Below are 11,725 nucleotides of genomic sequence, written 5' to 3'. Positions count from 1 at the left end.
TTTTTTGGGCTTTTCACTAGAAGGTTTGTGTTGCTGATTTTGAAATTCTTTGTCAAGATGATGGTTGTAGAAAATCACTATATTTACTGTATGCTTGGCTGTTCGAGGTTCATATTGCCTCTTCTAATTGAATGAGATTATTTTTGGTGACTCACTGCTGTTTTCGGGGTATAAGCTCATCCTGTTTCTCGCTCTGGGCTGTCCTCTTTGATCGGCGTGGCCTTGTTCGTTGCTAAGTTATATTATCCTAAGTGAAGGTCACAAGGACTTGGGGTCCTTCCTGCTATGAGATTGTCACTCGGGTTTTTTTTTCTTTACCAGACTTGTTTGAATCACTCTTTATAGGGTAACCCCCCGTGAGTTTATCTTAACTTTTCTTTACTTCTTCTTTTGCATTAGGCATTTTTGGTTGGGTTAGGAGTACCAACATTTGTTTGAGTGCGAGGCAGGGAGAAATACAGGGAGAGTCATCCCCTGTTTGCTTGTTTAAATGTTGCTTTAGGCATCTAAGTTTTTATTTAGCTTATTTGGTTTATGCTTTGGTTCTTACTCTTGGTGTTACCGTTTGTTTCGTGTTCTCATCGCTCAGATTGCATGATTAGATTCTTCCGCTGTTTCTCTGGTTTGTAATGTTCCTTTGGTTTGAATCCTACTTATTTCATTGTGCTATTTTGTTTTGTCATTGATCTAGTTGCTCTTCATGATCATTGTTGTGTGTGTTGCTGAATTCTTCTTATATCCAAGTATGACTTGTCAGTATAATATGGGAATCTCTGCTTATTGTGTGCTTGTGTTACATGCAATCTTCTTTTCTTTGAAAATGATGTTACTTTTGTTAGCCTTTAGTTAGATTGACTGTTCAAGTGTTTTTCAAATTGTTCTTTTAATATTGTCTGCATGAAAGAAAATACAATTCACTTGTTTGAATATGCTCATTAGTATATTAAGGATTTATTTGGTAATGTATTAAAGTAAGTTTGCTGGTTTAAGTTTTGTGCTCCAAGTTGTCATTACTGTTATAAATTGAATATATGAGGAACTTATCTTTGTGGTATGTTTGTTTAGGTTTAATATGTGTGATCTTAATAGCATAAAATGATCTTGTTATTCTCCTTTATTTCAAGTTTTTTAATCTTCATGTCAAGTTGTTCTTTGGTCTTGTATTAGGCATTCTTGTCGTTATGGTTGCCTCCCCTTGTCTTGATACTTCTTGTCGTCTCTTACCTTTAACCTTGAATTTATGGGCGCGTTTAGTTGTTATCAGTTTGTGCAATTGTCACTTTGTTCTTGTTCCCTATTTGAGTCTCTGCCTTATGTTGGATATGCATGACTTCTTTGACTTATTTATAATGTTATTGATTTGCAGCCTTGTAGTATTATTTGGTTGTGTGTATGCTGCTTGCTTGTTTCGATTCTCTGATTATTTGTGATCTTTTATGACTAATCTGTTACTTGTGGATCTTGGACCCATTGTAACCTTCACACATTCCCCCCTTTCACCTTTTTCTTTCTTCCTTATCACTTCACCTTTAAATTTAATACCCATTATACCTCACAATATTCAACTATACCTAATCAGACCAAACAAATTATTTAAACAAAGATATTGACACAAAATTAACCTTTCCATCCACCTTATCACCTTTAACCTTCAAAACATTTCATTTTACCATTTTTTGTCACAAACATTACCATATTCTTATTACCTTTTCTCACCTATTCATCCACCTTCCCTTTTTCACTAATTGTCTTATGATCCTTATATGTTGGCTTCTTGTGATTTGTTTGCTAATTAGTTGTTTATGGGCATTCTTAGCCGATTATGGCAGCCCCTTTTATTTGCCTTGGCATTCTTAGTCTTCATGACGGCCCCTCTTATTTGTTGATCTTTGTGACCCTTGCTATTTGGACTGTGGTTATATGATGGTTGTTTAAGATTTTTTTTTATACCTGTATTGTTGGTGAATGATGTATGTCTTGACCATGAGACTGTAGTGCAGATTGCTGCAGGCAATGATTGGGTTTTTTTTTCTTATTTGGGTGTGGATACAAAGTTCACGCTTAGTAAGGTGGTTTTTTATTACTTATAAAACCGATTCTTTTTTATTTGATTCATGTTTGCAAGGTTTGGATGTTTGTTTTTTGGGCTAAAATTGTCCCTATCTTCTGTGAGGTCATAAAAGTTTCAATTAACTCAAATTAGTCTTTATGTTCTTTGCATGTTTAGCTAGACTGCTTTACTTGTGAAGTTGTAAAGTTTTGATTATGTTGGATTAGTCAATTTATTCTCTCACTTGTGATTGATTATGTGTCTGATGTTGTTCCAAACATCTCAATTATGATGCCATGGTTGTGTTTTATTCTTGGTTGGAAAGTTTATATATCTGTGATTTTTCAATATTTGGTTGTCTCTTCAATCTTATAGTGATGGTTGTATATTTGGTACTAACTATAAGATTGAGGGGACATATGTGTGTTATATATTTTGAGATATTATATATTTAGCTGATTCTTTGATGTCTTACTCTTTTGGGAGTGGAATATAAAGTCCACTTTTCAATTAGAGGTTGATTTGTAGAATTGCATGATTGTGAAGTTTTAAAGTTCCATCGTCTCTTAGAGTGCATGGGCATGTCCATTATGGGTTTCTAGTATTGCTACTATGTGTGTCTTTTTCTTAATATTAAAGAGTGGTTATGTGTCAAAAGTTGGTTGGTGTCAAGTTTCTTAAACCATTGGTGGATGTTCAATATGCTTTCAATCTTGGAGTTACTTAATATTTACTCAAATGTTTCGATTGCTCAAATAAAGTTTTCTTTAAGTCATTTTTTTAGCTCCAAGATTGAAGGGGGGATTGGTTGATAGAATTCATGATCTTATTTGAAAATTGCAAGTTTCTTTGTTCAGGTTTGGGGCATCCCATGCTGCTCTAACTTTAACTTATGGTATTTGACATGCGTTGTCTGGACTGAGGGTGAAGTTACGATATTGGGTTCCAAGTAACTGATGTTTTTTGCTACTGTTTTGGACTATATACTTAGTTGTTGCTGATGATTTTATTGAACCAACAGAAATATGTTTTTGATGAAAGGGTTGAAGCTGAATTCTAAGATGAAAAAAGTGGGGCTCCGTTGAGAACTATGATATAAGAAGAAGATTTTTCAGAAGTATTTAGCTCATGTTGGGATTTTAGAATTCAAGGTGGTAGCTGTTAGGAAATCGAGTATGTATTGCCACGGTTATTTGAAACTTATAGAAGTCTACATCGCTGTTAGATTAGCGTTCTGGGGTTTGTAAAGCTGTTAGATATGGGAATATTAGTGGTGCATTTTTGAGTAATGTAAAGTGCAAATTGATGCTTTGGAATAAAAGGAACTTGACACGTCATATGACAAACCTGCCTCTGATGAGATCTCATTTTTCTTAGATTCAGTAATGCTCCTAAACTATAGTATTATGTTTACAAGTCTCATGGACTGAATCACTTGGGCTACATACGAAAAGGCTCCTCAAAAAAGCTCTACCTTTCTTGCTATTATGGAACCAACTTTCTAAGAATTGAAGTTCTTGAGATCTCAGCTTTCTAGTCTCAACTCTGCTGATAAAGGTCATTTTTTATTCTTTAAAGGAGTTATCGTTATTTGTTTTTAGCCCTTGTTAGTGCGTTTGGGGTGAAAGACCTTCGGCGTGACTATCGATCCGGCTGCCCACATTTAGTGCAATTGAGGAGAAAGACCTTCGGTGTGATTAAGTGTTCCGGCCCCATGCAAACTAACTTTTGGAGATCTCACTTCTTTATTTCATTGTCGTCTTATGTTTATCCTTGTTTGATTGGTTCAAGGGATGTTGTTGCATTTGATCTCCTATTTCTGGTGAGAGCGCTTTTTGGGTTAACTCTTATCCGACGCTAAGATTGTCAGGGGGTGTTGAGAAGTGAGTCCGTTTCTCAATCTTAGCGTTGGTGTTTAAAAGCGACATGTTGAGGCTATTTGTTATAACTATGATGGGGTTGAATGTGAAAGACTTGAGGACCTCAAGGGTGATAAAGGTCATTCTTGATAGACTTGGAGTGTGGCTAAGGATAAGAAAAAGCTCCCACCTCTTTCTTTTTAACACCCTTTGGAGATGTGAATTCTAATTGGATCATCTCTCACTCTCAACTATCAGACAAAAATAACGGCTCATCTATCAGATTTAAAGCAACATGTAACGGACTTTTTTTTTATATAATCGGAAAAATGTAGTCCTCTGAGTTTCTGATTGTTTATGCTCTTAATATTACATTCATTTCTTGTATTAAAACCTTTTCATATGATTCATATAATATAAGTATTTCTTTTTTTTTTGTTGTTGTTTCATACGTATTATAGTCTGCTCATAAAGAGCATATTCTTGTTAGTATTTGAATCAATTTTATCAGAATTAAGTAGGAAAGAAACATAAATATTACTAGAATGTTCAAATTAAGTTCCCTTCCTCATCTAATACCAATTTGAGGTTTGCACGGAATTTTTTTTCTTTAGTTGTTAGTTCATCTTCAAACTAAAATAAAAATCCATATTTAAAAATGTATGTAGCAGTCTATAAACAGGTCAAACTAATATAGTCTATTATCTTTACAACCTATCAGAATTTATGAGTTAAGATTAGCTTATAGTAGGAGCTATAAATTCAATGGTGAATGAAACCTTAAACAAATATTTAAAATTACAGTAAAAGAGCTACAAATGCCAGACGTAATCAACAATTGGAGTTCGGATAATTAACTCCTAAAGATTTAATAGTTTGGGCTCAATACGTGTCGGTTACTTCATTAATGAGCTAGGAATTTTCAAGAAGGATATGCACCCTTTGTATTTGTATCCTCTTTTTCTAAAATATGTGAACATTTAACACTAATGCTATTTTTCCCAGGGTGTGCATTTGCATACCCTGATTTGTAAGTACGGACGCCTCTGGTTGTGACAACTCAATAGGATAATATCCATACTTTTCACGGACAGATTCAATCGAGTAGGAAACCTATCAAATAGAAGGCGCCCCAAATGTGAACCCTTCTATATTATCAAGAACTATGTTATCTGGAAAAAAAAAAGTTGGACTCCAAAGATTGTAACTGTCGTTTCAATACCTCCCCAAATGTCATGCCTCCATTTCTGAAGTCCCATGAGCACCATTCCATCTATCCGAAATGACACATTCTTGCTGTTGATCCAACCTAAACATTCATGGAAAAACCTTACAAAGAGGAGCTGTGCCAATTCAAATATCGAGCCAAAAACGAGTAGAAGAGCCTTCACAAATCTTTCTGGAGATGGAACTATTAGGGATACTATTTAATCATTATATAAATTTTGGACAACGCCACAAATTCACCCGCAAATGCTAGACAAACTCGTCTTTAAGTTCACCAGGAAGATTCATCAGAGCAATAATGGAGGTTTTTGATGAAAGTGCATTATGAGAATTAAGGAAACGCCAATACCACTTCAATGAAAGTGCTGAGTTAAACGCCTGCAAGCTCCCAAAACCGAAACCACCATTATCTTTACTAGCTAAAACCTGACTCCATTTTATCCAATGAATCTTTGACCCATCTAGACTGAAGCTTGTGTTATCAAAAACTAAATGTGCATATGTAACTAATTGTTGAAACCATGCATTTACTTTTCTTAAAAATGAGATCACTAGCTCCCCTCATTGTTTACAGTTATATGATTAACTTTGGAAATTAATGTATACAAAAAGCTATTTGTGTCACAGTTTGCTATTCTTATGACAACATAAAAAAAATTTCAATTTTCATTGTTATTGCGACGGTTCTTCTGCTTCAACTAATCATATTTGTTTTATCGACAGACTAAGCATCATTAACGACTTTCTCATGAAAGCTATACTTGTTAAGATCATTTCGGTCAATCTAATGTTGTGAATCCTCTTTTAGTTAACAATAGTGCTTCCGTGCTACGGTGCTATTGTCACTGCGTCTGTGTGGACGTGGTTTTTATTTTATTTTTGGCTTCATTGACTGTTTGCTGGTCATTTGTTGCTTATAATGAGTCTCTTAAATCTTTAAATTTTTAATGATAAATGGATCATGGAAATAAACGATTATACTTACGAACCTCTACATGTGCTCTATAGTAATGATTGAACATGATTGACAGAATTTTTACAAAAAAATTAGTCGGAGAAAAATTGAAAGAAGATGATGCTGCATGTAAAGTCAAGTCAACGATTCACGTGGACTTTTTTTTGTGACGTGGCACACCCCGTCGATATTCAACGGATGAAAAAATAACTCTAAATGTCGTCTTCAATGGGTTTTGGGTCCCGGTACCGTGTTGGACTATGTATTGACGGATGACTATCCCGATATCCCCATTTTGATTGATCTTTAATATATTGTAATCCTTTAATTTTAGAATATTGAAAAGGAAAATACGCTCCCTTACATAAAAAAAAAAATTGGTAAATAAGTTACTTTTATAGGATATAACCTTAAACCGAAGTAAGTCAATAATACTAGTAACATTTTAAAAAAAAAAGTTAATAATACAAAGTAAGTAATTAATATTCAACAGCTAGTAGTGTATAAACAGATAGTAGAGAAATAAAAGCATAACTGGGACAGATATCTTCACGTCCACACAAATTTCTTCATCTATACACATCTAGATCAAAACATAAAGTCTTGGTCTTCCCTTTTACTTTCATTTCCATCTTCAAACAAACAAACAATCTTGCAAGTTTTTTTTTCCAAAATACTAATTAATGGCTGAAATCATTGTTAGTGCTGTTGTGACTGTGCTCATTGAGAAGCTCACAGCTGAGTTGATGAACCTTGCACGATCTGAAGGACTCGAAACTCAGCTAAAGAAACTCAAGCAAAACTTTCTCCTGATTGAAGCCGTGCTTGCTGATTCAGCCCAGAAACAGAACCAGAAGCCTGTTGCATTGTGGCTGATCGAGCTCCAGGATCTGGCTTATGACATAGACGATGTACTCGACGATATGGCTACCGAAGTTCTGAGGCGAAAGTTGAATCATCAAGTGTCACATGATAGCACCCGCACTACTTGTATTAAGTTATCGAAATTTGTCCCAACTTGTTGTACTAATAATTTCAGTCCTCGTAACTTCATGTATGGACGTAAGATTAGTTCTAAGTTAGATGAGGTTAACACTAGATTGGATGAGCTTGTTGATCAAAAAAATAAGCTAGGTTTGGATTTGAATGTGAAACTTGAAAGATCGAATAAGAATAAATCAGATGTACGATTCCATCAAACTTCATCTGTTAATGAGTCCAAAGTTTTGGGTCGGGAAAACGATAAAGAGGCATTGGTTGGGCGGTTGCTGGGGAACGAAGAAGCGAGTGGTAATCAAAAGGTGATCAGAGTTGTGTCAGTTGTTGGTATGGGTGGCCTTGGAAAAACAACTCTCGCCCAACTTTTGTACAACGATAAGAGAGTGAAGGATCACTTTGAACTCATGGCATGGGTTTGTGTTTCCGATGACTTTGATGTGTTCAATATTAGTAAGCAAATTTATCAAGCTGTGGGTGGGGAAAACAAAGAATATACTAATCTGGATCTGCTTTCTGTTGCCCTTAAAGAAAAACTTTCAGGGAAAAGGTTCCTTGTTGTTTTAGACGACAATTGGAATGAAGACGACAAGAAATGGGATCTTCTTAGAAGTGCTTTTGATGTTGGGGCACATGGAAGTAAATTTCTGGTGACCACACGGAACAAGAAGGTTGCATCAGTGATGGACTGTTTTCAACCTTTATTTGCTCAATCTGCACTCGATGAGCAAAACTTTGACAGACATCCATCACTTAAATCTATTGCTCAAGGGATCGTTAAGAAGTGTGATGGATTGCCCTTGGCTTTGGTAACCATCGGGAAGGTCTTGAAACGAAAAGAAAGTGATGATGAATGGGAGGCATTGCTGAATAGCGAAATTTGGAATTTAGATGATGAAAGTGGCATTCTTCCGGCTCTCAAGTTAAGCTACTATGACCTCCCTTCGCATCTAAAGCAAGTGTTTGCATATTGTTCCTTATTTCCAAAGGACTATGAGTTTGAAAGGAAGAAACTAGTCTTATTGTGGATGGCACAAGGGTTTGTGTCCCAAACAAAGGGCAAGAACCAACCAATTGAGAGTTTGGGTGACAAGTATTTCGAAGAGCTACTATCAAGGTCCTTTTTTCTGCCTTTAGCGAATTATGAATCACGATATATAATGCACGACTTGATGAATGATTTGGCCGCAAGTGTTGCAGTAGAGTTTTTCTTTAGGTTGGATGAGAATATGGAGTTAAACAATAGAACTGAAGCTTATGAAAAGTTTCGTCACGTTTCATTCATAGGTCAACAACGAGTTGCAAAGCATAAAAAGTTCAAGGAATTACAAAAAGCTAGACGTTTGCGAACATTCTTACCCGTGTCCATTGGTTGGGGGAAATTTAAAACATTGGACGATGTCACTACAGAATTAATTCCCCACTTAAACTTCCTGAGGGTGCTAAGTTTAACGAATAAGTCAATCACCGAAGTACCACATTCCATTGGTAATCTGAAGCATCTAAGGTACCTCAATTTTTCAAATACCGACATCCAAGGAATACCCGAACAAGTGAGTGAATTATATAATCTACAATGCTTGTTAGTTCGTGGCTGTCGTAAGTTATCTAGCCTGCCAGTGAGTTTTGTAAAGCTTATAAACTTGCGACATCTTGACATGACTTATACTCCGTTATTGAACAAGTTGCCTTTGGGGATAGGTGGGTTGACGAGTCTACAAACATTATCCAAGGTTATCATCGAAGAAGGTAACGGTTTTAAAATATCTGAGCTTAAGGGCCTATTTGATCTCCAAGGCGAGCTTTCCATCGAGTGCTTGGAGAAAGTGATACAACCAACAGAAGCAAACGATGCAAAGTTACAACAAAAAACAGGTCTTTATGAACTGAATATGAGATGGAGTGATGTTTGCGATGGTTTTCGGGATCCAGCTATTGAATATGAGGTATTTGAAAGGCTAAGGGCTCCCTCGAAGCTGAAAATACTGAGCATTTCATTCTATAACGGAATGAAATTTCCTAGTTGGATTGGGAATCCCAAATCATTTAATCATTTAACAGAGCTCAGGTTAATCGGCTGTGAAAACTGCACAGAATTACCAACGCTTGGGCATCTAAGTTCACTTCGGCAGTTGCGTTTGAGCAACATGAAAGCGGTGCAGACTGTTGGTATTGAGTTACTAGCACATACTAAACCTTTTCATGGCGATGCATTTCCTTCACTTGAATACTTGGAAGTTGAGGATATGCAATGTCTAGAGAAATGGTCGACCAGTGGTGGTGACGGTGTCGAGACTCCTCAATCATTTCTTAGACTTCGTGAAATTTCAATTAAAAGATGTGCGAAACTTGATAAGGTATCATTTGGATTGGTACCATCACTTGAGAAATTAACTGTAGAAGGATGTCCTGAAGTAGTGTTGAGAGACTTGGTTGGTGGGTCTTCATCAATCCGTACATTGAAGTTGGATGCAATTAAAGGGCTGACTCAACTGGACAGAGAAATCTTAAAACATTTTGGGGCAGTAGAAGATCTCACCATCTGGAATTGTGATGAATTGAGATACTTGTGGGAATCGGAATCGGAAGATTGCAGGTATCTTGGGAGTTTACAAAAGTTGTATGTATATCACTGTCCAAAGTTGGAATCAATTAATAAGGGAGAGAAAGAGGTGGTTCATGTGGAGAGTAGCATCATTATGGGATCTCTTAGAAAAGTCAGGCTTTGGAATTGTGATGCACTGGAGATTTATCGTTGTCCAAATAGTGTTGAGAGTTTGGATATACACAGTTGTGATTCAATAACATCATTAAGTTTCTCTAATTTGCAGGAGGAGGAGGACCTCCCATCATCATCCTCATCCTCTAATTTGAAGTTTCTTAATATTGGAAATTGTAAGAATATAAAGTCAATTTCTCAGGAGCATTTGCAAAGTCTCACATCTTGTGATATATAAATGTCCAAACAAGATCATAATAATAGAAATCATGCATTTTGCGGAAGTGGAATCAGTTTCAGAGGTCTAACTTCAACATCTTCAAATCATTAATTGCCCTAAGCTAAGAGATGTGCCAAAGACAACTTCGTCTTTCAAAGTATTTGTTCTTTAACATCATGGTATGTCATTATTAATTTTATAAAATGGTAATGCAATGGAATTCTGAAGTAAAGTAGTCCACCAGTTGTTCGATGAAATTCCTCAAAGTGTCTAACTTATATTCAGACTCCCTAAATATTCAGTGTTTATTGGAACAAGATCATACGACTAGTTCAATATGTTTTTTTCTTCAAATTTCTATCATTACTCGACTAGTGCTCAATTATGTGCTTTTTTCTATATTTATTTTCTTATTCTTATACATAAGTTTCCGCAAAACTGTGATGATGTTACAAAAATTATTAAGTTGGGAGAAATAATCAGTCACCACTAAGTAATACATATGCGATTGATCTTCAAAATTCTTCAATGAAACCACAGTTTAAGGTGATGACAATGATATATTTTGCTACATACATTTTTAATGAAGGTAGTGTGCGTGGATACAAAAGGGCAACCTGGAAGGATTGATCATTGTAGTCCCTTGCTTTTTGAAGGTTTCATAGGTGTCGCCGCTCTCAATGCTCCTACTTTAAGTGGGTTAAACAAGAATCTAACATTTCAAGATCACAAGACTACAAATCTTTGGTCATGGCAGCATGACTCAGACTCAGTGTTCATGTCATTTTGTCGGGTCAGGGTATGTATGCAAATTTTATGTTTCGCTCTTTGTATGTGTTGTAGTTTTTGTTTTTGGTTTGCTCATCCTAAAGGTGTTGGCTTGCTGTTAGCATTCCCATCTTGCAACTTGTAAGATTGGATAGATGGATGCTCTCATCTGTATCGAATGGTCTCCCTATTAATTAGCTGTTATTACCGAATGTTTTGGTTAAAAGTTTTTGAATAGAAGTCAAGTTAGTGTCCGTTTATATGTGTAATTGTGTTTTGAAATAGTAAGGTATCCATCTTTAGTAGGTGCAACAACAACTTTGACAACCCATAGCTGGACAATGATCCATATTTTCACGCCAAATGTGAAGACCTTTAGACATAAAAAAGCAGCAATGAAGGAAAAAAGACCCAGTAAATTGGAGATAAATGATAAATCGATTTAATGTAACTACTTAAGGTAAATTATAAAAATCTGTGTGTGTTGGAAAGAAATATAAGCCGTACAAGCAGAAGTCACAAGAACCCATACACTTGTACAAGCAATGATGGTGGATTCGGATAACTTGTTACATTGTGAAAGAAGCTAAGTTCTTACAGAGGATCATGTAATCCTTGCCCAATTTGTAAATAACACCATGTTCAAAAATAAGAGTGCTAGCGCTAAATGAACATTTCGAATAACAAAATTTAAACGATTGTGCCTGATGTGAATTCGATGTTCCAACCTTCACGGATCAGTGAAACAATTCATCATTATGCAAAATACAATTTCTTATTAAGACATTTTGATAAAACATAAGTTGAGTTTTTACTGATCAAAAAGAAACTTTAAGATCTCAAAAGTCAATAGAAACACAAGCAACACAAATGATCTACAAATGTAGCAATATATTGAGAACATAACAAACCTGACATAATTTGGTAAACC

At 35.7% G+C, this 11,725-nt stretch overlaps 1 protein-coding gene across 1 annotated transcript; it reads left to right on the top strand.

Moving 5' to 3' along the window:
• Positions 1-6,774: 6,774 nt before the first annotated feature.
• Positions 6,775-10,044, top strand: LOC122583371 (putative disease resistance RPP13-like protein 1). Its single transcript, XM_043755785.1, has one exon. It carries the CDS (start codon positions 6,775-6,777, stop codon positions 10,042-10,044), a length of 3,270 nt encoding a protein of 1,089 aa, XP_043611720.1.
• The last annotated feature ends 1,681 nt before the right edge of the window (positions 10,045-11,725 follow it).

This window comes from Erigeron canadensis, chromosome 9 (assembly GCF_010389155.1).
Source record: "Erigeron canadensis isolate Cc75 chromosome 9, C_canadensis_v1, whole genome shotgun sequence".
Taxonomy (NCBI): Eukaryota; Viridiplantae; Streptophyta; class Magnoliopsida; order Asterales; family Asteraceae; genus Erigeron; species Erigeron canadensis.
This window is presented reverse-complemented; position numbering and strand designations above follow the sequence as displayed.